Source organism: Macaca mulatta, chromosome 7 (genome assembly GCF_049350105.2).
Source record: "Macaca mulatta isolate MMU2019108-1 chromosome 7, T2T-MMU8v2.0, whole genome shotgun sequence".
Taxonomy (NCBI): Eukaryota; Metazoa; Chordata; class Mammalia; order Primates; family Cercopithecidae; genus Macaca; species Macaca mulatta.
The window spans coordinates 11554647-11581998 of record NC_133412.1 but is presented as its reverse complement, the minus strand read 5'-3'; the positions used below and the strand labels follow the sequence as shown (position 1 = coordinate 11581998).

Here is a 27352-nt window from a genome sequence, read left to right as displayed (position 1 = left end):
CTGGGAAGTCCAAGATCAAGGTGCTAGCAGATTCAGTGTCTTTTCGAGGGCTTATTTCCTCATAGATGGACATTGTTTTGCTATGTCCTTACATGGAGGAAGGGACCAGTGACCTCTATCAGACCTCTTTAATAAGGACACTATGTATGGCCAGGAGCGGTGGCTCACACCTGTAATCCCAGCACTTTGGGAGGTCAAGGCAGATGGATCACTTGAGGTCAGGAGTTTGAGACCAGCCTGCACCGTGGTGAAATTCTGTCTCTACTAAAAATACAAAAATTAACCAAGTGTGGTGGAACACGCCTGTAGTCCCAACTACTAGGGAGGCTGAGGGAGGGGAATCGCTTGAACCTGGGAGGTGGAAGTTGTAGTGAGTTGAGATCATGTCACTGTGCTCCAGCCTGGGTGACAGAGTGAGACTCTGTCTCGAAAAAAAAAAAAAAGGGCACTAATCCATCCCAAAAGTGGCCTGTCTCCCAAAGGTGGCCTACCTCCCAAAGCTGGCCTGTCTCCCAAAGGCCCCACCTCCAAGTGCCCTCACACTGAGAACTAAAGTTTCAACATATGAACTGGGGGAAGGAATACAAACATTCAAACCGTAGTAATGGAGATTCAGAAATGAAGTCAGGGCAGGGCAGGGCAGTCCATGAACTGGGATAGGAAAAAAATTTCATCTTTACTTTTACTACCCTCTAACCATAATTGGCATTTCTATTATGAACACAGACAACAAGCTATAATAGTATTACTCATACCTATAACCTTGTCCATAATAGAAACTGTAGATAGTTTTCAGGTACATTACAGTTGTTACAGATGTCTTGACATGTCATTTGTATTCATGTGTACTTAGAAATTATGGGACTGAACATACTTGTAATCCCAGCACTTTGGGAAGCCGAGGCGGGAGGATCACTTGATCCCAGGACTTTGAGACCAGCCTGGGCAACATAGTGAGACCCCATCTCCACAAAAAATTAAAACTTGACCAGTCGCGGTAGTACGTGCCTGTAGTCCCAGCCACTCAGGAGGCTGAGGTGCAAGAATCAAGAATCAGCAGGGCGTGGTGGCTCACGCCTGTAATCCTAACATTTTGGGAGGCTGAGGCGTGTGGATCACGAGGTCAGGAGATCGAGACCATCCTGGCTAACACAATGAAACCCCGTCTCTACTAAAAATACAAAAAATTAGCCGGGCATGGTGGCGGGCACCTGTAGTCCCAGCTACTCAGGAGGTTGAGGCAGGAGAATGGCGTGAACCCAGGAGGCGGAGCTTGCAGTGAGCCGAGATGGCGCCACTGCACTCCAGCCTGGGTGACAGAGCGAGACTGCGTCTCAAAAAAAAAAAAAAAAAAAAAAAAAAAAAAAACCACTATGTTAGCTTTTAAAATTACCACTACATTTTATTATTTAATGCATTAATAAAGAATATATATTAACATATTCCAATTTGTAAAAGTATTTTGATAACTGTATTTCATTATAATTGGTGTAATGGGTTAAAAAGTGACCCCCCATATTCATGTCCTTCCCAGAATCTCAGAAGGTGACCTTATTTTTAAACAGGTTCATTGCAGAAGTAGTTAAAATGAGGTCCACTTGGAATGGATGGGCTCTTTGTTGTTGTTGTTGTTGTTGTTGTTTGGTGTTGAGGGTTTTTTTGAGACAGGATCTCACCCTGTCACCCAGGCTGGAGTGCAGTGGTGCAACCGTGGCTTGCTGCAGCCTTGACCTCCCCAGGCTCAATCAATCCTCCCACTTTAGCCTCCCAAGTAGCTGAGGCGACAGGCGCACACCACCACCTCCACGTAATTTTTTTTTTTTGTTTTTTGTAGAGATGGGGTTTCACTATGTTGCCCATCCTAGTCTCAAATTCCTGGACTCAAGCAATCCTTTTGCCTCAGCCTCCCAAAGGGCTGGAATTACAAGTATGAGCCACTACACCCAGCCTTGGGCTCTTCAATCAGTATAATTAGTGCCCTTATAAAAAGAGGAGAAGAGACACAGACAGACACTGAGTAAAGATGGCTATGTGAAGACAGAGGCAGGGACTGGAGTGATGCAGCTAAAAACCAAGGAACATCAATGATTGCTGGCAACACCAGAAGCTGGGACGCAGCAAGGGAAGGATCCTTCCCTAGACCTTGAGTAAGCATGGCCCTGCCAACACCTTGATCTTGCACTTCAGCCTCACAAACTGTGAGACAGTAAACCTCTGCTGTTTCAAACCACTCAGGTCATGGTATTTTGTTACAGCAGCCCTAGGAAATGAATACAATTGGCCTCCTTTTAATAGTATTAGTCACTTACAATTAGTACATTCATCTTTTTAGACATCAGTTATTGAAAACATTTTGTCTTTAAAAAAATTATTAGTCACTTGCGAACATTATTCTGAGGGATTTTGTGGCATAAAAAAGATAAGCATTCTTGAGAAGAGGAATGTGTAAAATTGTCCTACATTCAAAAAGTCCTCATAAAGTTTGGAAACTTTCTATTATATTCCTTTCCTTATTTTTCTCCCTCAACCCAATACAATCCAATCAGTTTGTTGTTGTTGTTGTTGTTTTGAGGCGGGGTCTCGCTCTGTCACCCAGGCTAGATCACAGTGGTACAATCTCGGCTCACTGCAACCTCCGCCTCCCAGGTTCAAGTGATTCTCCTGCCTCAGCCTCCCGAATAGCTGGGATTACAGGCACCTACCACCAAGCCTGGCTAACTTTTTTGTCTTTAGTAGAGACAAGGTTTCGCCATGTTGGCCAGGCTGGTCTCGAACTCCTGACCTCAGGTGATCCACCCGTCTCGGCCTTCCAAAGTGCTGGGATTACAGGCATGAGCCACTGTGCCTGGCCAATCCAATCAATTTTTAAATCCTATCTGTTATATCGCGAAAATATTTCCTAAATGCTGTAGTAGGTTTCTTGTCCAATGGGCAGCAAGTCAGTGTACTGAGACACAGGAGACTGCAGCACAAGGAAGTCAAACGAGGAGATGGGAGGGAACCTCAAATCTGCCTACTCAAGAAGTTTGGGGATAGGGATATTAAGGAGTTTAGAGTGGGCTTGAAGTGTGGGGATTGTTGATCGGTGGAAGGTTGAAAAGTGATTTTATGGGATGGGAAGATGAAGAAAGTACATTCTTATGCTTCAGTTCCTCTGTGGGAGGTCTTCAAACTGGTTAGTGTCAGAAGTTTTATTGGAATTCTGGATCTGAAAAACATCTTAAGCAATTCTTAAAGGCCCTATGATTCCAATGACAGTGATTCTATCTACAGGAACAGTGGGGATGCAAATGGTGAGAATCTAGTTCTACATGACTTTTTCATGTAGTCCATGTAGTTTCATGTAAAGAAGTGGACATAAGTACGGTCCAATGAATGCTTAAATATAATTATATTCCTGCCCAGGCCCCAGCATGTAATTCTTGTTAACCCTGTGAGGACGGTTTCAATGCAGTTTCTTTTTTCGAACCCTCACCACCACCTTGAGAACAGGTCCTCACTCAGCACCTCCCACCTGAACCGCAGCAACACATCCTAACTCAGCTTTGATTGCCAGCCTCTCCCCACTCCGGCTCATCCCTCACCACAACCAGAGCTTCTGCTGAATACGGCCATGTCTTTGTTTGACCTCTACTTACTCCTTCCTAGACATGGCAACAAATACAAATTTAGAAAACTTCAAATGATTTGCAGAATATCCCTCAGTCTCCTTCTCCAGCCTCAACTCCTGCCTTTCTCGTCCCAGCAACCTGACCACATGGGTGTGTTCATATCCTCATTAACTTTTGTTTTTTGTTTTTTGTTTTTGAGACAGAGTCTCACTCTGTAGCCCAAGCTGGACTGCAGTGGCGTAATTTTGGCTCACTGCAGCCTCTGCCTCTTGGGCTCAAGTGATTCTCATGCCTCAGCCTTCCGAGTATCTGGGACTACAGGTGTGTGCCACCATGCCTGGCTAATTTTTTGTATTTTAGTAGAGATGGGGTTTCACCATGTTGCCCAGGGTGGTCTTGAATGCCTGAGCTCAAGGGATCCACCTGCCTCAGCCTCCCAAAGTGTTGGGATTATAGGCGTGAGCCACCACGCCCAGCCCTCATTAACTTTCTATGTGATCCCATTTCTGTTTGATTTGTTTCTCCCCAACTTCTTTGCAGGCTGCTACCCATTCATTAAAATCTAACTCAAATAAAACCCCTTAGGAAAGTCAATCTTGAGTCATCAAAGTCAACAATTGCCTTTGTTATGTTCTAAGAGTTTTAGGCTATATCAGCATTTCCCTATGGCTCATGTAATTCTGAGCATAAAACAGTTAAAAACTCTGAACAAGGAAACAATTTTACTTTTATTACTGAAGAATAAGTACATTTCTTCACAACAGAAGAACAATATTCATCTTGGACATGGAATCAGTTAGACTATAATGGACACATCCCAGGGTGGCACCATGATTCCTACCTCCTAGTATGCAGCACCACTGTATGACCTATAACCCCTTCCCTTTGAGTTCAGGCAGAGCCTGCGACTTGCTCCTAGCAGAATATGGCAAAGGTGATGAGATACACCTTCCTTGATTATGTTACATTGCTTGCCAAAGGTGAATGGATTTTACAGATGTAATTAAGGTCCCTAGTTAATTGCTTTGAGTTGATCAAAAGAAGTATTAGCCTAGATGAGCCTGACATAATCAAGTGAGCCAAAAATAAAATTCTAAACCCCCCAACCAACTGAATGGACCCTCTCCTCAGTCATTCCAAAGTTAACCTGAAAAATTAGTTCAGGCCATGATGGAAAGGGAGCAGGGATCAGATATGCTTCATGATACCCACCTCTGTTTGGAATGCAGGCACAGCTGACCAGCATTAACATTAAAACAGAGCTCTTAAGACTGACAAAGCAGATTTCCTGTAGCAATGAGACACCAAATTCCAGCCTGACTCTAGTATAGCATCACATGGCAAGCCCTAAAAAAAACTAAGTGTTTTACCCCAAAGTATATTTCTTTGACATATTTTGAAATGGCAAAGCTGTCTCTTGTGGGGAAAATGTATATTCTATAGAGAATCCTTGTTCCTTTCCAGGTTTTTTCCCTGATCCGGGAAAGAATTAACTAACAGTCTGCCACATCTTTAGGTCTAATAAGAGCTAGAGGCTTCATCTACATGATAGAACTCTGGTCTCCACAACCCCTTATCTTAACCAGACCTTCCTTTGTACTGATTCCAGGTCTTTAGATAACAAAAATTTTCAACCATCAGTTAGAAAATTTTTGAATCCACCTATGACCTGGAAGGCACCACCCCTCCCCACTTGAAGTTTTCCCACCTTTCTGGACCAATCCACTGTATATCCTACATGTATTGATTGATATCTTCTGACTCCATAAAATGTATAAAATCAAGCTGTAGCCCAGCCATCTTGGGCACATGTTCTCAAAATCCCCTAGGCTGTGTCATGGGCCATTGGTCACTCATATTTGGCTCAAAATAAATCTCTTCAAATATTTTACAGAGTTTGATTCTTTTTGTCAACATCCTTATAATTATAAATAGGGTCTGGAGGTCAGAGACAAAGAAGCCAGACTCTCTGGGGCTTGCATTAATTTATGCAAGGCAGTGATTTATGCCTGTAATCAGAGCATTTAGGGAGCCTGAGGCAGGAGGACCACTTGAGCCCAGGCGTTTGAGACCAGCCTGAACAACACAGAGATCTAGTCTCTACAAAACATAGTCTCTACAAGACATAAAATTTAAAAAATTAGTTGGACATGGTGGCACACACCTGTAGTCCCAGCTCCTCAGGAGGCTCAGGTGGGACAGGATCACGTGAACCTGTGAGGTCAAGGCTATAGTGAGCCACGATCACACCACTGGCACTCCAGCCTGGGCAACAAAGCAAGACCTTGTCTTAAGAAAAAAGAGGGCCAGGCACGGTGGGTCAAGCCTGTAATCCCAGCACTTTGGAAGGCTGAGACGGGCGGATCACGAGGTCAGGAGATCGAGACCATCCTGGCTAACACAGTGAAACCCCGTCTCTACTGAAATAAAATACAAAAAACTAGCTGCGCGAGGTGGCAGGCGCCTGTAGTCCCAGCTACTCGGGAGGCTGAGGCAGGAGAATGGCGTAAACCCGGGAGGCAGAGCTTGCAGTGAGCTGAGATCCGGCCACTGCATTCCAGCCTGGGTGACAGAGCGAGACTCCATCTCAAAAAAAAAAAGAAAAAAGAGAAGAAGCAAGGTACCATGAATTCTACAGCCTCAAGGAAACAAATTCTGCTAACAACTAAGGGAGCCTAAAAGCAGACGCTTCCCTAGTCAAGTCACCAGAGGGGAACACAGGTTGGCCAACACCTTGATTTCACCCTGAGCGGTGGACCTGGCTAAGCGTATCTAGACTTCTGACCTATAGAAACTGAAAATAAATGGGTGCTGTTTTAAGCCATTTATTTTCTGGCAATTTATTACACAGTGTCAAAAGACAAAATTACAACAAAAGTAGTTTAAAGATCTCAGTTGGCTTTATTCATGATTCCAGAATCAAGCAATACTTAATTCCAAAAAACAGAGTATGTTTTCTTTCACTCATGTCCCTGTGAAGAGACCACCAAACAGGCTTTGTGTGAGCAAGAAGGCTGTTTATTTCACCTGGGTGCAGGCGGGCTGAGTCCCAAAAGAGTCAGTGAAGGGAGATAGGGGTGGGGCCGTTTTATAGAATTTGGGGAGGTAGAGGAAAATTGCAAAGGGGGTTGTTCTCTGGCGGGTAGGGGCAGGGGTCACAAGGTGCTCAGCAGGGGAGCTTTTGAGCCAGGATGAGCCAGGAGAAGGAATTTCACAAGGTAATGTCATCAGTTAAGGCAGGAACAGGCCATTTCACTTCTTCTGTGGTGGAATGTCATCAGTTAAGGCAGGAATCTGGATGTGTACCTGCAGGTCACAGGGGATATGATGGCTTAGCCTGGGGTCAGAGGCCTGACATTTTCCAATGAGGTGAGCAGGAGAGGCTGGCTTTATAGACAGGGAAAGGCTGAAGAAAGCAGAAGCAAAGAACAAAGAGTGTTTTCCTTTTGTTTTTGTTTTTGTTTTGAGACAGAGTCTAGCTTTGTCATCCAGGCTGGAGTACCATGGTGAGATCTCGGCTCACTGCAACCTCTGCCTCCTGGGTTCAAGCAATTCTAGTGCTTTAGCCTCCCAAGTAGCTGAAATTAGAGGCGTGATGGTGCTAATTTTTGTATTTTTGGTAGAGATGGGGTTTCACCATATTGGCCAGGCTGGTCTTGAACTCCTGACCTCAAGTGAGCCACCCACCTCAGCCTCCCAAAGTGCTGGGATTATAGGCATGAGCCACCATGCTTGCCCAGGCTACCTTTTTTGTATAAGGATTAAAGCAGAGGTAACTTCACTATAGTGCCAATTGAAGATTTTAAACATCCTGTTTGGGAAATTAGCTGTTATCTCTTTCTCCTGGTTTCTCAGAAGGTCAGACAACTTCATTTGAGTTTGATGACATGAAACTTTAGCATGGATGACTCCATTTTGATTTTTAGTCAGGTCTGCTGGGAATAAGCAGAGAAACTTAGAAACAATGGCCTCCTGGTAATTTTTATTCAACAACAGCAGTAGAAAACTAATATACATAACACAATCTCTTAAACCGGTGGGGTATTATCTTTTATTTTCATTTCTAAAATCGGACAATACCTCATTCTACAAAGTAAAATGGGTGCTCCCATGAGCTGAGCAGAGGAGGTTGACTTTATGGACAGAAAAGGGCTAAGGAAATCAAAAACAGAAAACAAAAAGGAGATTGATCATTTCAAAGTTACTTTACTTGTAAAGGTTAAGGCAGAGGGGACTTCCTTATCACGGCAGCTAAAACCGACCTGTTTGTGAATTTGGCTATTATCTCTCTCCTGATTTCTCAGAAGGTGGGATGAACTACTTAATTTCAGCTTGGTGACGTGGAATTTAAGCATTTTGGTTTGGTCTATCAGGCCTGGTACAGGAACTTAGTCGAACCAATGACCTCCTATGAGTTTTATTTAACACTGTCTTTACCTAACTCTAGTCAGACTCTTCTGAGCTCTCTTCTCAACCGGGCCCTGACTTTTGGGCTTCCTTGTTTGTCTCCACTTAATCCAGGTTTAGCAAGAGTCCTACTGGGTCAGTTTAGCAAAACTCCCCCACTCTTGGTATCTGATTAAATTCGTTATCCCCCACCCTCAATTTCTTATCACCTTGCCCTACCTTCAGCAAAAATCCTCTTGGATCGGCTTTGCCACAATCCCCCTTACCGTTGAGGTTTCCTTTTAGTAAGTTTTCACCCACTGATGTCCATTCTGCTCCTTGGCTATAAATGTTCATGTTTTTGTTTTGTTTGGAGTTGAGCCTAATCTCTCTTCCCTACTAAAAATCCATTGAACAAAGTTTGCCTTACCATCTTTTAACAAGAATCATGAGTAATTTTTTTTTATTTAATGCTAGCTGGCTTAACAAGCAAGAAAATATATTCTCTCACATAACAAGAAGTCCAGAAGTACTGCCGATTTCAATTTAATTTGTTCAGAGGCTCAATTCTGTCATCAAAGGCCCAGATTCTTCGCATCCAAGCAGTCTGCCTTCCCAAGTGTTGACTGTCAGAGTAGTTTCAAGATGGCTCCAGCAGCCATGGGTATCACACTTAGAAACATCCAAAAGATGAAGGCATTCTCTTAAGAGTGAGGAAAATTTTCCTAGAAATTCCTCAGCAAGTGGCCAGAGTCACTCATTCTCTCCTAGTCAATCACTGACCAGAGGAATGAAATTAGCTCAGATGGATTCTAGCTACCCTGGCTGCCCCTGAGACAAATGCCTCTGTCAGGCAGCTAGATACTTGAACTAAATAGAGGTGCTGTTAAGGAGGAAAGAGGAGAAAGGACCAACATATCTACTACAGGTTCCAAAGGCTTACTCTACAAAAAATGCAAAACATCTAAAATATCCAACCCCGTCAGTACAGCACTGGCAGAATCCATTATGCTAGGGCATGTATATTCAAAAGAGGCAGAGAAAAAGGGTAAAAACAAAGAAACGGTTCCTTGTCAATAAGCATCTAATAGTAAACAGGTTTGTGGAATATTTTAGGAGAACGTTAATAAAAACATTTAAAATATTAAAACTTGTCACAAAGACTGAGATTGCTATGCAATTAGTGATACTGTTACTGGAAAGGGGTTGCAATCCAGAGACCTCAAGAGAATAGGCCGGGCACGGTGGCTCATGCCTGTAATCCCAGCACTGTGGGAGGCCAAGGTGGGCAGATCACCTGAGGTCAGGAATTTGAGACCAGTAGAAACCCCGTTTCTACTAAAATTACAAAAATTAGCTGGTTATGGTGGTGGGTGCCTGTAATCCCAGCTACTCAGGAGGATGAGGCAGAAGAATTGCTTGAACCTGGGAGGGGAGGTTGCAGTGAGCCGAGATAGTGCCACTGCACTTCAGCCTGGGGGACAAGAGGAAAAACTCCGTCTCAAAAAAGAAAAAAAAAGGAAAGAAAGTAAAGGAATAAAGAATGGCTACTCCATAGACAGAACAGCGGCATGGGCTGCTCAACTGATTATACTTATAGTTACTTCTTGCTTATATGCTTAAAAAAAAAAAAAGTAGGGTATAATGATCTTCTAACCAGGAGTTTCAACATGTGGTCTCTGGGCAAGATGAAAGAGCAGACAGTTGCTCTGAGTAACAGAAAAGATAGAAAAGAGAAAGGAGAAAAGGGGAGAAAAGCACTGTCTGTGGCAGGGCACATAGCTCCGGGAGGCCAGAGAAAGACCCACCCATTGTGGCGACACTGAATCAAAAGTTCAGGCACCCACTTTTCAGTAATGTAGGGATCTCTTCCAGCAGTCCCATCAGCTCTCAAGTTTCCCCCTTTAGGGAGAAAAATGCTCCCACGTCCGGTGACCCTGTACATGCCTAATCCTGTCATCCACAGCCATCAGCAAAAAGTGCAAGGCAGATTAATCCAAAGAGAACAGCAGTTAACATCCCATAATGCCAAATCCGTTTTTAACCAAGACGGACTTTACTGAGAGGGACCTCTAACCTGTAACCTCCTAAATCTTAGGAAGGGCTCTAATCTTCCTAAGTTGGGCCTCGAACCCAAGTTTGGTCAAGTTTGCCTTTTATTAAGAGAGGCCTTTAACCCTCTCTGTCTTAGTAGGGACTCTAACCCTCCTAAGTTGGGCTTCTAACCCAATTCCATCCTTTACCCAGGTTAAATGGACCCCACCACTTACTCAAAGTCGGCCAATTGGTACTGCTGTTTTCTTTGGGTCAGAGGTTTCCTCAATATTGTCCCCTCGTGGTTCAACCAGAAGACGTTACCAGAAAGGGATCCTGATCCAGACCCCAAGAGAGGGTTCTTGGACCTCACACAAGAAAGAATTCAGAGTCCACAGACTAAAGTGAAAGCAAGTTTATTAAGAAAGTAAAGGAATAAAGAATGGCTACTTCACAGGCAGAGCAGCGGCATGGGCTACTCAGCCGATTATACTTATAGTTACTTCTTGATTATATGTTAAACAGCGGGTGGATTATTCATAAGTTTTCTGGGGAAGGGGTGGGCAATTTGTGGAACTGAGGGTTCCTCCCTTTTTTAGACCTTATAGGATAACTTCCTGACATTGCCATGCCATCTGTAAACTGTCATGGTGCTGGTGGGAGTCTCTTTTAGCATGCTAATGCATTGTAATTAGTGTATAATGAGCAGTGAGGACAACCAGAGGTCACTTTTGTTGCCAACTTGGTTTTAGTGGGTTTTGTCTAGCTTCTTTACCGCATCCTTTTGTCAACAAGGTCTTTGTGACCCGTACCTCATGCTGACCTTCTGTCTCATCCTGTGGCTAAGAATACCTGTCCTCCTGGGAATGCAGCCCAGTAGTTCTCAGCCTTATTTTACCCAGCCCCTATTCAAGATGGAGTCACTCTGGTTCAAATGCCTCTGACAATACAACGAAGTAACAACCCGACAAGGAGTGGCAAGAAGCAAAGACATTGCAGGACACACAAAAGACGAGGAAAACAAATGATAAAAGAATAGAAATTTGAAACCCTGTCTCTACTAAAAAGACAAAGAACTAGCCGGGCAAGGTGGCGGGCGCCTGTAGTCTCAGCTACTCCGGAGGCTGAGGCAGGAGAATGGCGTAAACCCGGGAGGCGGAGCTTGCAGTGAGCAGAGATTGTGCCACTGCACTCCAGCCTGGGCGACAGAGCAAGACTCCGTCTCAAAAAAAAAAAAAAAAGAATAGAAATTGTTGATGAAAAGGTCAAACTCTATAAAATATTTGAAGAGATTTATTCTGAGCCAAATATGAGTGACCAATGGCCCATGAGACAGCTGCAGGAGATCCAGAGAACATGTGCCCAGGATAGTTGGGCTACAGTCTGGTTTTATACATTGCGCGGGAAATATAAGACGTCAATCAATAAGTGTAAGATGTACACTGGTTCGGTCAGGAAAGGTGGGACAACTTGAGGGGGCGAGGGGTGTTGCCTTCCAGGTCACAGGTGGATTCAAAGATTTTCAAACTGACAATTGGTTGAAAGAGGTTTTTTGGAGTGTGTGTTTTTTAAGCTATCTTCTACCAAAAAGAGAAAGAGTTTATTATCTAAAGACCTGGAATCAATCTAAAGGAAGGTCTGGGTTAAGATAAGGGGTTGTGGAGACCAAGGTTTTATCATGCAGATGAAACCTTCAGGTAGCAGGCCTCAGAGCTCTTATCAGACCTAAAAAGGTGTCAGACTTGGTTAATTCCTTCCTGGATCAGGAAAGGATCAAGGATTCTCTATAGAATATAGATTTTCCCAACAAGAGAAAGCTTTGCAGGACCATTTCAAAATCTATCAAAGGCCGGGTATGGTGACTCTTGCCTGTAATCCCAGCACTTTGGGAGGCCAAGGTGGGTGGATCATTTGAGGCCAGGAGTTCAAGACCAGCCTGGCCAACAGGGTGAAACCCCATCTCTACTAAAAATACAACAATTAGCTAGGTGTGGTGATGCATGCCTGTAATCCCAGCAACTTGGGAAGCTAAAGCACTAGAATTGCTTGAACTCAGGAGGCAGAGGTTGCAATGAGCCAAGATCACATCACTGCACTCCAGCCTGCGTAACAGACTCTATTAAAATATACACACACACATATATATAAAATATATAAACTAATATAACATATAAAATATATAATATACAATATATAAGTATATATTATATAATATATATGTATAATATATATATATATCTCTCTCAAAGAAATGTATTTTGGGGCTGGGCATGGTGGCTCATGCCTGTAAATCCCAACACTTTGGGAGGCCAAGGTGGGAAGATCATGAGGTCAGGAGATCGAGGCTATCCTGGTCAACATGGTGAAACACCGTCTCTACTAAAAATACAAAAATTAGCTGGGCGTGGTGGTGCATGCTTGTAATACCAGCTACTCAGGAGGGTGAGGCAGGAAAACAGCTTCAACCATGCAGTCGTGACATCCATGAAACTACCTTCAATTCCATCATGAAGTGTGACGTGGACATCCATAAAGGCCTGTACGCCAATGCAGTGCTGTCCGGCGGCACCACTGTGTCCCCTGGCATCGCCCAGCAGGATGCAAAAGGAGATCACTGCCCTGGCTCCCAGCATGATGAACAAGCAAGATTATTGCTCCTGCTGAGTGCAAATACTCCATGTGTATCATTGGTTCCATCCTGGCCTCGCTGTCCACCTTCTAGCAGATGCAGATCCACAGGCAGGAATACGAGTCCCACTTCTCTCACCCCCATCTTCCACTGCAAATGCTTCTAAACAGACTGTTACTTAGTTGTGTTATACCCTCTCTTAACAAAAACCTAACTTGCATAGAAAACAAGATGAGATTGGCATGGCTTTACCTGTTTTCTGAGGGGTTTTTGTGTGTTTGATTGGTTTGGGGTTCTGTTTTGGTTTTGGGTTTTTTGTTGTTTTTTTTTTTTGACTTGATAATTCAGGATTTACAAACTGGAATGGTGAAAGTGACAACAGTCTGTTGGAGCGAGCCTCCCCCAAAGTTCGAGAACTTTGGTTGTACCTAGTTATTTTCATTTTATTTATTTTGAGACAGGGTCTCACTCCGAGGGTCTCACTCTGTCACCGAGGCTGTAGTGCAGTGGCCCAATCACAGCTCACTGCAACCTCAACCTCCAGGGCTCAGGTAATCCTCTCACCTCAGCTTCCCAAATAACTGGGACTACAGTGCACACCACCATACCTTGCTAGTTTTCTATCTTATGTAGAACAGGGGTCTCACTATGTTGCCCAGGCTGGTCTCAAACTTCTGCGCTTGGGTGATGTGTCTGCCCCAGCCTTACAAAATGCTAGGATTGCAGGCGTGAGCCACCACGCCAGGCCTGTTCTTTTGTTTTAAATAGTCATTCCAAATATCATGAAATGTATCGTTACAGGAAGTTCCTTTGCCCTCCCAAAAGCCACTCCACTTCTCTCTAAGGAAAATGGCCCAGTCCTCTCCCAAGTCCACACAGGGGAGGTGATGGCATTGCTTTCATGTAAATTATGTAATGCACAATGTTTTAAATCTTAGCCTTAATAACTTAATAGTATTTTATTTTTGTTTTGTTTTTATTCTTTTTTGAGACAGGGTCTCACTCTGTCACCCAGGCTGGAATGCAGTGAGGCGATCTCAGCTCACTGCAACCTCCGCCTCCCAGGCTCAAGTAATCCTCCCACCTCAGCCTCCTGAGTAGCTAGGACCACAGGAGCGCATGACCCCGCCTGGCTAATTTTTTGTATTTTTGGTAAAGATGGGATTTCACCATATTGCCCAGGCTGGTCTCAAATTCCGAAGCTCAAGTGATTGGCCCACCTTGGCCTCCCAAAGTGCTGGGATTACAAGCGTGAGCCACTGCATCTATTTTGTTTTATTGAATGAGTCATTGGGGCCATACTTTTTGTCCCTAAACTTGATGTGTATGAAGGCTTTTGGTCACCCTGGGATTGGGTGGAGGTGTGAAAGTAGCAAGGGGTTACCTATACACTGACTTGAGACCAGTTCAATAAAAGTGCACATGTTAAAAAAATAAAATACAATATTAAAGGCATAAGGGCCAGGCGCGGTGGCTCATGCCTGTAATCCCAGCACTTTGGGAGGCCGAGGCGGGTGGATCACGAGGTCAGGACATCGAGACCATCCTGGCTAACGGGATGAAACCCCGTCTCTACTAAAAATACAAAAAATTAGCCAGGTGTGGTGGCAGGCACCTGTAGTCCCAGCTACTCGGGAGGCTGAGGCAGGAGAATGGCATGAACCTGGGAGGTGGAGCTTGCAGTGAGCTGAGATCGCGCCACTGCACTCCAGCCTGGGAGACAGAGCAAGACTCTGTCTAAAAAAAAAAAAAAGCATAAAAATAAAATTATGTGTAACTATGCATGTATGAATTGCCTTAATTGAAAAAAATGAAATTATAAAATTGGAACTAGCTTGGAAAACACAAGATGTACAGAAACCTACCCTCCTTTAAATAATAGATAAAGCTATGGAATCGTCTCTAAGAACTTTTAAGACATTGTCTTAATCTTCTCAGGCTGCTGTAATAAGATGCAATCGACTGGGTGGCTTAAACAACAGAAATTAATTTATCATAGTTCTAGAGTCTGGGAAGTTCAAGATCAAGGTGCCTACAGATTTGGTGTCTGGTGAGAGCCGACTTTCAGATAATGTAGACAGCTGTCTTCTCACATGTCCTTTCCTCCATGTGTACTCACGGAAAGAAAGATCTCTCTCTCTCTCTCTTTCTCTTCTTATAAAGGCACTAATCCCATCATGAGGGTCCTACCCTCATGACCTAATCTAGACCCAATCTCCCAGAGACTGCACCTTCAAATAACCATCACATTGGGGTCTAGGGCTTCAACATATGAACTGGGGGGAAGGGAGACACAAACATTCAGTTCATAACAGAAATAAATCTTGGCCTAGTGTGGTGGCTCATGCCTGTAATCCTAGCACTTTGGGAGGCTGAGGCAGGATGATTGCTTGAGACCAGGAGTTCCAGACCAGTCTGGTCAACATAGTGAGACCCTATCTCTATTAAAAAGAAATGAAAAATTAATATAATTAAAAATTTAAAAAGGACAGGCCACCAGTAGTGACCCACACCTGTAATCCTAGCACTTTGGGAGGCTGAGGCAGAATGATCACTTGAGCCCAGGAGTTTAAGACCAACAACGCAAACCCTGCCTCTATTTAAAAGAAGGAGGAGGAGAAGGAGGTGGGGGGAGGAGAAGGAGGTGGGAGGGGTAGGAGTGGGGGAGAAGGAGAAGGAAGAGGAGGAGAGGGGGAAAGAGGAGTAGGAGAGGTAGGAAGTGGGGGAAGAGAAGGAAGGGGAGAGGAGGAAGAGGAGGAGGAGGGGAAGAGAGGGAGGAGGAGAAGAGGAGGAAAAGGAGGAGGAGGAGGGAAAGGAGGAGGGAGGGGATGAAGAGGAGGAAGAGAAGAAAGAAGAAAGAAGAAGGAAGAAGGAAAAAGAAGGGGGGAAGGGGAAGAGGAGAAGGGAAAGGAGGAGGAAGAAGGGGAGGAGGTGGCGAAGGAGGAAGAGGAGAAGAAAAAGAAGAAAAGAATGCTGAGAATGCTGACTGCTTTATTTGAGGCTATAAAACATGCGAGGTTGGGAGGGAGTCTAGATAGGAGTAACTTCTGGCTTCTGTCTGGTCCCCCTTCCAAGAGAAGATTAATGTTATCCAATAATCCAGAATTCCATTGATATGTCATTGTCTCCATTACCCCCAGGTAATGGTGACTGATACAGATACAGGGGTCAGGTGGAGGAGGAACGTGTCTGGCCTGGTGGCTATTTTGGAGGGAATGACAGATGCTACCAGAGATTATCAATTTCTTAACGTTATTCTTTACAACTGGGTTGCCCCTTCTCAGATTGCCTGCAGAAAGGCCACCATAATAGCAAAGACGGTGAGGGGCTAGAAAAAGGGGAAATGTGGATGCTTTCATGACTCATTCATAGAAATGAACTTTTTAGTTCATCCTGGATGACTGACACTAGCAAATATTTGATTATCAAAACTCTACCCCTGTAGTTGGGTTTTCATAGTATTCATTGCTCTTGAAGAGCACCAAAAAATTTCATTCCAAATTTGACATATTTTGAGATGACTGTTCGGAAAGCCTGCAAAGCTGTCTTTTGTGGGGGAAATTTGCATCTGCAGAGAATCTGCATTGATGCAGACAGGCTTTCTCTGGTGCTCTCCCTTGTCCAGATCTAGGAAAGATTAAATGAGAGTCTGGCATCTTTAAAGGCCTGACAGAAACTTTTACCATCTATTCCTTCTAAAGGCTACTCTCTGTGAGATTTCATTTGTTCACCAAGACTGTCTTTGCTAGCCAAGCCTCTTCTTCTCCCCCTCCCATAACCTGTCTTGCCACCAAAACCTGTTTTGCCCAAATGCAAGCTCCCATTCTTTCTGTAACCTCAAGGTGGTATAAAAGCAACCATTTGGCCATTTCTCTGAGTTTTTATATTCTGTATGACTTCCACACACGTGTGCATCAAATAAAATTTGCAGGAGACCGGGCCTGGTGGTTCACACCTGTAATCCCAGCACTTTGGGAGGCCGAGGCGGGCTGATCACCTGAGGTCAGGAGTTTGAGACCAGCCTGACTAACATGGCAAAACCCCGTCTTTACTAAAAATACCAAAATAATAATAATAATAATAATAATAATTAGCCCAGCATGGTGGCAGGCACCTGTAATCCCAGCTGCTCTGGGAGGCTGAGGCAGGAGAATTGCTTGACCCGGGAGGCAGAGGATGCAGTGAGCCAAGATTGCGCCATTGTACTCCAGCTGGGGCAACAAGAGTGAAACTCCGTCTCAAAACACACACACACACATACACAAAACTCCTTCTCCCCAAAGGCAAGGCAAGGGAGATTAATAAATGCGGTTGTACTTTCTCCATTCTGGTGAGAAAGCTGAAATCATCTGCTTAAAAAAAAAAAAAAAAAAAAAAAAAAAAAGGGCTGGACACGGTGGCTCACTACTTGTAGTCCCATGGGAGGATCACTTGAGGCCAGGAGTTCGAGACCAGCCTGGGCAATATAGCGAGACCCTATCTATAAAAAAATAAAATTTGGAAATGATGTATTTGTGTTGGAACCTCCGTGTTCTATACAAAAATATCCCAGTGCAGCTCCTTGGTCTCAGTAGGATGCATGAGCCTTCAACCTTCTCAGCCTGGGCTCAGAAAATTTCTTGGAGGAGATTAATTTGGAGTTTGGTTTAAAGGAGAAGCCAGTGGCAGCAAACGCTATTGGTTATGAGAGGTCTCTTTTTCTTTCACTGTCTTCCTTCACCTTCCCTAACTGCCATTCACTGGGCAGAAGAAATAAAACAAAGTGAACTTTGGCACATTCTTTTCTCAAGCAATGAAACTCTTATCCCTTTTGTCATGGCAATGGATCTCAGAGTTCACCTAATTCCCTGGTCCCAGATCTCAAATGATGGCCTGAGGCTAAAGAGTTTGTTTCCTAGGGTAGCTTGGAGCTTGTGGGTGAGGGGAATTACTACCGTGTCCTCGGCGTTCACCCAGAGAGGAACCAGAGATTAGCAACCACTGCCTCTCCCCCGCCAGACCTTGTCCGGCTCATGGGAAGCACATGGGTCAGTGTACTAGGGATTCCTGGCACCTCAAGGGTTCAAGCAACCCTCACACCAGTAAAGGCGGCCCTGCCTCGCACAGGCAGGACGCGGAGGTGGAGAGTTGCGGGGCGCCATGCAGCCGCCAGAGGACGCAAGTGCCTCAAGTCCCCGCGCGATGGCGTCCCCCGGACCGGGAAGGAAAGGTGGTCCGCCTGCGAGGAGACGCGGACCCGGCCAAGGAGCCCACAGGGAGAGCCGGGCGCCGCCTCACCCCCGAGCCGTCGGGCTCCGCATCCGGCTCACCTGTCCCTCCCTGCATAGCAACCCAAGAGCCTCACCCTGATCTGCGCTCGCGGGGTGACCTCGACGCCCGGGCGGGGACCGAGGGCACTCTGAGCTCTGCGCCCAGCTCCAAGACCCACTCCGGCTCCGAGGCGGAGGCCAGGTCTTCAGAGAGGAACGACTGAGGGGCCAAAGCCTAGGGGTAGCCCGCTTCAACCCTGGCAGCCGCGAAACAATGGCCCCAGGGACTGCGGGCGCCGCGGCGGGCGCGGAGGAGCAGGGGCGCCCGGGCGCTGGAAGCCCCGCCCCTCGGCCGGCGCCCTGACAACGCGGGCGGGCTGGGCTGCGCCGCCTGCTCCCCGCCCCTCGGCCGCCCGCACCGGGCGGGGCCAGGGCCAGAGCGCCGCCGCCGCCGCTGCTGCAGCAGCAGCTGCTCTGCAGAGTGGTGGCCGGGGCCGGGGCCGGGGTGCCCTCCCTCCCACCTTCTCCCGCCATGAGCCAGGGAAGTCCGGGGGACTGGGCCCCCCTCGATCCCACCCCCGGACCCCCAGCATCCCCCAACCCCTTCGTGCATGAGTTACATCTCTCCCGCCTCCAGAGGGTGAAGGTAATGTGTAGGGAGCGGGCGTCGGAAGGACCCGTGGGGATAGAAAATGGGGCCGTTTGAGCCCTGGCAAAGGTGGGCTTGGGGATCCATGAGAAGGAGATGGCTGAGAGGCTTGCGGAGCTGGAGTCCGAGGGTGCGCACGTGGGGGCGGCCGCGGGTGGGCAAGGAGCCCTGGAGAGGACGCTGCGGGCTTGTGCGATAGACAGGCTCGAAGATGTGGAAGAACTGAGTAGGTGGGGATGGAGGACTGCAGGGGACCCTAGGGTTGGAGAGATGAAGGACGCTGGGGAATGCGGATTACATTCTGCAGAGCCGGATGGCTAGGATGGAGTTAGAGGCTACGGGAAGCCGGGGGTGGGGGCGGGGGCGTGCCGAGTGTTCCTCCGAGGCATGACTTAGAGGGAAGACGTTTCTGAGCCGGGAGCCTGCGACCTTGTGCCCTTTCCTACACTCCCTCTTCCCACTCCCTCCAACCCCCCTCCACCCCGCACTGCAGCACCTCCCGGTGGGGGCAGGGAGGCTGAGAGGGAGGTTGGCTACAGGAAGTGGAGGGCCGCGCCAGCCTAGGGGAACTGGGAGGTGGTGTGGGGAGGGAGTGTCCAAGGTTTCTGCTGTCATCACCTCCCCGGAGGCAGGCTCCAGGGGCTAGGTTTGTTTACCTGCTTCTTCCCCAAGGCAGCCTATGGAGTCACCCTGGCTCCTGGCAACCTCTCCCATGCGGAGTGGGGCCGAGCTCCTGTCTCCCGTATCCCCCAGTACTATAGGATTACTGTTGAGCAGTGTTAGAAACTGACCTGGGGCCTGAAAACTGGACCTCTCGCTGTTTACAACCCTCTGCCTCCTAGGCCCGAAGTGGGAAGATCTGTGCACCTGGTTTCTGTTGGGCATAGGAGCTATTTATGGAACAAGATGTGGGGGAGGAGGACCTATCTCTAACCTACTGTACATCAAGCACAGCGCCCTGCACTTTCGCTTGCATTCTTATTAAATCCTCTAACTGCTAGATGCGTTTTATGACGTTCGGTTTTATAAGTGGGGTAGGGAACAACTGAAAGACAGGAAATAAGGCCCTTGATGCCATTAATCTTTTATCCTCTTGCCCTCATTGGTATCTTCATCCCACCTTGGGTCCCAGTCCCCTCTTCTGTTCCCACACCACCTGTCACATGCAAGGGATGATGGCTGTTTGCTCCCGGGTCTGCCCTTTGTGTGAGAGGGATGCTGTGGAGGGAGCATATCCAAGCTCTAAAGTGGCATTCTCTCGCACCCTTTGCAGTTCTGCCTCCTGGGGGCATTGTTGGCCCCCATCCGAGTGCTTCTGGCCTTTATCGTCCTCTTTCTCCTCTGGCCCTTTGCCTGGCTGCAAGTGGCCGGTCTTAGTGAGGAGCAGCTTCAGGAGCCAATTACAGGATGGAGGAAGTAAGTGGGGAATCAGCCCCCAGAGACCCTATTTCTCTTCTCTGCTGTCTATTCTGCTCCCTCTTTAAGAAGAAAAGGGAGGATTCTGAAACTATTCTGTCTAGCTTGGGTAGATGAGATGAGTCAGCCAAGCTCAGACGTGGTTCCCAGACCTCACCTCTAAGTAATGTGCCCTGGTATGTCCCAAAGTGGCCAGAGACCTTGGCCCCTTGGTCACATCCTATTTAAGGGTAAAAGAGGGGTGCCCTACTTTCCCGGTGCCTGAACCTGGGGGCGGGTGAGGGTTAGAACCACTGCGTCCGCTGATACCCAGCCTTGCCCTGGCAGGACTGTGTGCCACAACGGGGTGCTAGGCCTGAGCCGCCTGCTCTTTTTCCTGCTGGGCTTCCTCCGGATTCGGGTTCGCGGCCAGCGAGCCTCTCGCCTTCAAGCCCCTGTCCTTGTTGCTGCCCCACACTCCACTTTCTTTGACCCCATTGTTCTGCTGCCCTGTGACCTGCCCAAAGTTGTGTCCCGAGCTGAGAACCTTTCTGTTCCTGTCATTGGAGGTGAGAGGGTTCAAAGCAGGTGAAGGGGCAGGGTGACAACTCTGGGCAAAAAAAGTCAGGAATGAAGACACTGGAGAGAACTGGCCTCCAAGTGGGGAGGGACTGTTGGCAAGTGAAATATAAATTAACACCCTTAGTCAACCAGTCTTAAATTCTGAGGGCTGGGACAGAGAGAAGGTGTTGGAGGGAGTTCTGGTCAGTGCTCTAAAAGGACAACTACTATAAAGGGATTGTCCCAGGGCAAAGAGATAACAGGCCAGGCGCGGTGACTCACGCCTGTAATCCCAGCACTTTGGGAGGCCGAGGCGGGCGGATCACCTGAGGTCGGGAGTTCGAGACCAGCCCCACCAACATGGAGAAACCCCGCCTCTACTAAAAATACAAAAAAATTAGCCAGGCGTGGTGGCCCATGCTTGTAATCCCTGCTCCTCAGGAGGCTGAGGCAGGAGAATCGCTTGAACCCAGGAGGCGGAGGTTGCGGTGAGCCGAGATCAGCCATTGCACTCCAGCCTAGGCAACAAAAGCGAAACTCTGTGTCAAACAAAACAAAAAAAAGAGAGAGAGCAGAAACTTCTCACACTGTTGAGGAAGTGGAGGCTGCAGATGTTACTGCCCCTGGGTAGGAATGAAGTGATTCCTCTCTGTATCCTTCCCAAACCCAGCCCTTCTTCGGTTCAACCAAGCCATCCTAGTATCCCGGCATGACCCGGCTTCTCGCCGCAGAGTGGTGGAGGAGGTCCGAAGGCGGGCCACCTCAGGAGGCAAGTGGCCGCAGGTGGGTAAGGGTCTCAAGACCATCTTCTCACTTGCCATGTGCTCCTCAACAGGCTTCCCTTTCCTCTCTCCTCAGTCTTGTTCTTCACCTCATGCTGCTCTTTTCCCGCAGGTGCTATTCTTTCCCGAGGGCACCTGTTCCAACAAAAAGGCGTTGCTTAAGTTCAAACCAGGTGAATACAATGATAATGCGTGATGGGCTGTAGGAAAAAGAAGTTCCAGATTTGGGGAGGGACTCTGAAGTAACCCAGGAAGTGGAAGGGTGGGAGGGCTAGGAGAGGAAGGGAGACAGGGGGCCTCCTAGCTAATGCTGACAAGTTGGGGAGTCAGAGAGAAAATTATCAATGAGTGGAGCAAAGCCGTGTCTCATTTGAGAACTGTCCCAGACCTCCATACCTCATGCCCTCTGCCTGCTTCTGTGTACTAACCTCTGCCTTGTGGGGGTGGGGGGTGGAAATGGGATTTAGGAGCCTTCATCGCAGGGGTGCCTGTGCAGCCTGTCCTCATCCGCTACCCCAACAGTCTGGTGAGTCTTAGTCCAAGAAAGCGTGGAAAGGGGGAGCACAAATCCACCCCAAATGGAAATAAGTGAAAACTGTTGGTGCTATGGTGGGATGTGTACTGGGGGTGTGACCAGAGGTGGGATCAGGCCCTCTGCTCAAAGGTGATTGGCCAGTTCCAGGGGAAAAAGTAATGCTCTTCTGCCCTCACCTCTGTTTCTCCCATAGGACACCACCAGCTGGGCATGGAGGGGTCCTGGAGTGTGAGTTCTGGTGTTTCTGGGGTGAGGGTGGGGAGCAGGGGTCCATCAGAGAATTCCTGACCCATCTTCCAATCTCCAGACAAGGTGAATGGCCCTTCTTCATCTGAGGACTGAGAGAACTCTAGAGGAGACACCACTTTCCCCCTGATGTCCCCATATAATCTGGCTGTGCTTAGATTAGCTATCCCACCTAAATTGTTCCTGCTGTTATTATGGCTCCTATGCACTTATTTTCCCGTGTTTCTGTGATTTTCTCCCTCGATTATCCCTTCTTGAGAGCCCTCACCATCAGCATGCCTCTTGCCTTTTTCTTCCATTACTCAAACCTCCTCTTGCCTACAGTTCTTCCTCTGGCACATCCATGCAGCTCTGCTCTCGTTCTCTACCGCGTTTCTGGCCCTTCCGTGTGTCTCCCAACTGCATATTCACCCACCTGACTGTATGTCTAGGAGCCCATCCCCATATCAACAGGCAGAACTCTTCCCACTCCCCACCTGGGTTGGGGAAGGGGAGTGGGGTGTGGGAGCCAGGGAAGGAGCCCATAGTTAGAGATTGGTGAGCATCGAAATCTCTCTTCTCTTAGACTCCAAGTCCTCTGGCTCACAGCCTCTCAGCCCTGCAGCATTGTGGATGTGGAGGTATGGCTCCCGTGGGTGGGGTGGGAGAATGTACATCTCACACTCCTGAAACCTTGGGAAAAGAGGGTGGGAGTGGTCATACCTCACTCTGAGGTTCTGATAAGAATTGTGTGTGTCTGTGTTTCAGTTCCTTCCTGTGTATCACCCCAGCCCTGAGGAGAGCAGGGACCCCACCCTCTATGCCAACAATGTTCAGAGGGTCATGGCACAGTGAGTGCCCCACAAAGTATTTCCTGGAGCAGTTGCACAGGGCAAAGGAGCCACCAGGGGGTGGAGGGGGGGCAAGGTTTTCAGGCATAGATTGTGGAGTAGGCAGTGGGAAGGGCTGTTGAACAGCTGAGACAGAGGAGGGGAGATTTAAAGGGGCCTGATCTACTCCTCCGGTCAGCTTGCCAGGGTCAGGAACCAACCCTCAGAAGTTTCTCTGCTTCCTTCCCCTCCATCCTATCCCTCTTCATCCTGTAGGGCTCTGGGCATTCCAGCCACCGAATGTGAGTTCGTAGGGAGCTTGCCTGTGATTGTGGTGGGCCGGCTGAAGGTGGCGTTGGAGCCACAGCTCTGGGAACTGGGAAAAGTGCTCCGGAAGGCTGGGTAAGTGGTTTTGAAAATGAGGGTGTGAGCAGTGTCACAGAGAGAGAGAGAGGGAGAAACAGAGAGTAGGAAGGGGAGAAATGAGAAGCAGGAAGGAAAATCTTAAAAATGAAAAAATCTGGAAAGAAAGATAATGGAGTAAATAAAAGGAAATGGGGAATACATGGAAGGATATGTAATAACGCAGGTGAAAAAAGTAAGAAGGGCTCTCAAGGGACTATGAGTCAGTACATCTTAGAAAAACAGCAGCTGAACCTGTACTGGTGGAACTCTTGGTACTGGGGCTGAAGTCCTGCTCGATGGTGTGTCCAGAAGGAAACTGAGACAGCTCTCTGCCTTCAACAATTCCATTGTAGGCTGTCCCCTGGCTATGTGGACGCTGGGGCAGAGCCAGGCCGGAGTCGAATGATCAGCCAGGAAGAGTTTGCCAGGCAACTACAGCTCTCTGATCCTCAGACGGTGGCTGGTGCCTTTGGCTACTTCCAGCAGGTAAAGGAGCTGGAACAAAGAGCAGAGCAGAACCCAGGCTTCCCTCCAGGCTGACACGTTTCCTAGTGGCCGTATCAGTCACTCACAGTTTGGAGTCCTCAGTGCATGTTCTAACAGCTGTTGTTAGATGGCCATCCCCTGAAATCCACTGAAGATTCATTTTTTAATCAAGCATTAAGAGCAGTGTTATCATTATGAGGACGAACAAGGTAGAAATAATCAGTGAGGACTATAAATTTCTGAAACCACTTGAGGGAGTGGCAAAGGTGGGGAATCATCAGACCTTGTGAGGCGCTGGGTGAGGGTCTTTGAAGAAGAGCCATGAAGGTTACTTGGGAAGATGACACGTAGAAGCAACAACACTGGACAGTTAGATGGTTGAGAGCTCGAGACCCAGATGCACCTGTAGGACTTGGGCAGATTATTTTAAATATCCTATAGCTTCTCGAGGAATTTTCTCAAGATTCTTAGCAAGCCGTGTATTTCAAGATTTAACCAAGTTCCCCGGTCAACTTACAAAAGTCCTAAAAGATTCTTAATGCTTATGAACAACCAACAATGGTCCCAAGGAGCTTTTTGATCTGAGATGTAGAATGTGACCCTCAACATCCTCTGACGGGACAGAGTGACCACGTGCCTAGATTCCTTAGATTGAGGCAGACTGTCCCTGAAAAGAGCTTCCCCGACTTGGCCCGTAGCAGAGCAGAAACACATTCAGATGCCGTGGTCTCCCGCGGAGCTGGTACAGCAGGCATGCTCCTCGCGTTTTTCATAAGAAATTACGCCTGTGGCCCCCTTTCCGTCTGTTGGACCAGTTCTTCTGCATAGGCTGAGTCAGAGAGAACCAGTTTGTCTAGCCTGGGGACCAGGACTGCCGTCCGCTGGCATGTCAGAAACTTCATGGTAGCTTCAGTGTTCCTGAGGGATTCCCTGACATTCCTAGGAGATTCCTTTGTGGGAGGGCTTTGTCACCAGGTGACCTGAGAGAAATTCCAGCGATCCTAAAGAGTTTGGGGCTCACAGTTCTGAGGGGAGCAATCACAGGGATCACCCCTACTATTTGCTGAGAAGAGGGAGGAGTCAGCATTGCCCTGGTTTCTTTTTCACTCCAGGATACCAAGGGTTTGGTGGACTTCCGAGATGTGGCCCTTGCGCTAGCAGCTCTGGATGGGGGCAGGAACCTGGAAGAGCTGACTCGTCTGGCCTTTGAGGTACTGGGGGGCGGCGGGGGGGGGTGTGCTTAGTGGCTATGCTCACCCCACTCCAGGAGGCCTGTTCTGGTATGCCGTTCCCAGTAGCATCTAGATAGTAGGCACTTGGTATCCAACCAAGTACCACAATGCCTAAAACTGCAGACCCCCAGCCTCTATGTTGAGGCCTAGCTGGGAACGAGAAGAAGGAAGAAGACGGAAAAAGCTATAAAGTCTACAGTTCTGCAGAAAGGGCACTGAGGGTCAGGGAAGGCTTGTGCACCACCCTTTTGGAAGAGGAGGAGCCTGTCAGGCCAGTCTGTGGGGCAGGGTGAGGCCATGGCACGAGGAGAGAACTTGACTCACATCCCTTTCTCTCCCAAGCTCTTTGCTGAAGAGCAAGCAGAGGGGCCCCACCGCCTGCTGTGCGAAGCCGGCTTCAGCAGCATCCTGCACCTGCTGCTGGGTTCGCCCCGCCCTGCCGCCGCAGCTTTGCATGCTGAGCTGTGCCAGGCAGGACCCAGCCGAGGCCTGTCCCTGTGTGAGTCACTGCCTTCTCAGCCCCGCACGGGCACTTGGGGCACCGCCAGCATCCAGGAAAGCCCTGGGCTGGGAGGGAACAAGGGTTAGTGACCAGTGCTGGTGATCAGAGCCTGTGAGAAGTGAGGCTGGGAGGAACAGGCTGGAAAGGAAGAGAGGACACAAACCTGGATTTGAGAAGTTAAACACAGTAGAGGGACAAGATGTTTCAGTTCTGAGAAAAGAGCCGGGGATTCTCTTCTCGTTCTTAGATCTTTTCACTTTTCCGCATCTCTGATTTGTCCAGGTCAGTTCCAGAACTTCTCCCTCCATGACCCACTCTATGGGAAGCTCTTCAGCACCTACCTGCGCCCCCCACACACCTCTCGAGGCACCTCCCAGACACCAAATGCCTCATCCCCAGGCAGCCCCACTGCTCTGGCCAACGGGACTGTGCAAGCACCCAAGCAGAAGGGAGACTGAGCGCCTCAGCCTCTCGCCTCTCCTCCTCAGGGCAGCGCCAGGGGCCTCCCCTGTGCCTCAGCCCCACCCCCTCCTCCTCAGGGCAGCGCCAGGGGTCTCCCCTACGCTCAGCCCCTCTCTGCTCCTGTTTGAATTTTGTTATTGTTGTTTGGTTGTTTTTTTTTAAGTTGATTTTAATTTTTTGTTTGGTTGATTTTTTTTTTTTTTTTGTAAAAAACTATTTTATATATAAATATAAATCTATATCTATTAAAAAAAGGAAGTCCAGTCACATTGACGTTATCATTACTTGGGAAGGAAAGGGATGAATGGTTGTAGGATGCCTGTTGGAAGATCCCGAAGGTTTCCAAGGTTCATCCTCTTGGCCATAGCTGGATGAGTCTTCCTCACTATCAGATGGACAGGGCTCCTTCCTGTACAGAAATCATACTGAGGTTCCCTATCCTCCCTCCTGCTGTCATCTCCCATATGTACATTCTAACAGACTTCTTCGCGAACCTCTTTTCAGCGCATTCCCTCTTGTTCTGTCCTCATCGGAGATTAAAAAATAGCTTGCTACCATTCCATATTTAATAATCCTACTGAGACTTGATTCCATCGCCCCTAGTGGAAGCAAGGAGCTGTCAGTAAGGAACCAGCCTCCTCCCTGCCGGTCAGACCAGCCACACAGGAGGGTTTCTCTGCCACAGGATGAGTAAGGACACTGAAGTCCTTTCTGTCCAGCCTCTTTTCAAGGAGGAAAACAAGACCCCCAGAGACACAATTATGGACAATTAGAAAATTAGGCCGGGCATGGTAGCTCATGCCTGTAATCCCAGCACTCTGGGAGGTTGGGGCAGGCAGATGGCTTGAGCCCAGGAGTTCAAGACCAGCCTGGATGATGTGGTAAAAAACAGAAAAATTAGCTGGACATGCTGGTGCACACCTGTAGTCCCAGCTACTTGGGAGGCTGAGATGGGTGGATTGTCTAAGCCCAGGAGGTTGAGGCTGCAGTGAGCCATCATTACGCCACTGCACTCTGTAGTTTAGGCTACAGAACGAGACCCTGTCTCAAAAAAAGAAGAAAATTAGATCTCTGTCTCAGAGATCTAACAGGTAGAAAAGCATCTTTCTATCTATAGACTTAAAGGGAGGCAGATAATTAAAAGATGCCCAGATAAGCCTTCCTGACACCAAGTCCAGGCTTGTGAAGAGGGGATGTATAAAGCAATCATTGGAGATTCCTCAGTTTGGGGACTTATCACAGCCTGAGAGCCAGTTGGTTGCCAGGAGGAGGCTGCAAGGAGCCAAGATAAGGCTGGAGACAAGGTAAGCTCTATGGATTTGTAGAATCTAAGACCTACCCCTACAGTCTTCTTTATAACATCTTACCCTATCTAGCAG

The 27352-nt window shown here is 47.8% G+C and overlaps 1 protein-coding gene across 2 annotated transcripts; it reads left to right on the top strand.

Moving 5' to 3' along the window:
• The first annotated feature begins 18365 nt into the window (after nt 1-18365).
• LPCAT4 (lysophosphatidylcholine acyltransferase 4) lies at nt 18366-26240 on the top strand. Of its 2 annotated transcripts, XM_001087594.5 has the most exons (14): nt 18366-18555; nt 19832-19974; nt 20302-20522; nt 21185-21297; nt 21409-21469; nt 21764-21822; nt 22025-22059; nt 22643-22697; nt 22825-22907; nt 23163-23288; nt 23645-23777; nt 24890-24988; nt 25352-25508; nt 25794-26240. In XM_001087594.5, exons 1-14 carry the CDS (start codon nt 18442-18444, stop codon nt 25967-25969), a joined length of 1575 nt encoding a protein of 524 aa, XP_001087594.2. In that variant the 5' UTR covers nt 18366-18441; the 3' UTR covers nt 25970-26240. The 2 variants fall into 2 exon arrangements, with proteins under 2 accessions (XP_001087594.2, XP_014997288.2); XM_015141802.3 differs by lacking the exons at nt 18366-18555; nt 20302-20522 and having other exon boundaries at nt 18591-19974.
• Nucleotides 26241-27352: the final 1112 nt, after the last annotated feature.

Excerpts from the sequence above, each read along its gene's own strand:
- LPCAT4 (XM_001087594.5), top strand. The coding sequence starts at position 18,442 with ATGAGCCAGGGAAGTCCGGGGGACTGGGCCCCCCTCGATCCCACCCCC. Across the intron at positions 21,298-21,408 it reads CAGGAGGCAAGTGGCCGCAG|GTGCTATTCTTTCCCGAGGG; the intron begins GTGGGTAAGGGT and ends CTTTTCCCGCAG. Across the intron at positions 21,823-22,024 it reads TCCGCTACCCCAACAGTCTG|GACACCACCAGCTGGGCATG; the intron begins GTGAGTCTTAGT and ends TTTCTCCCATAG.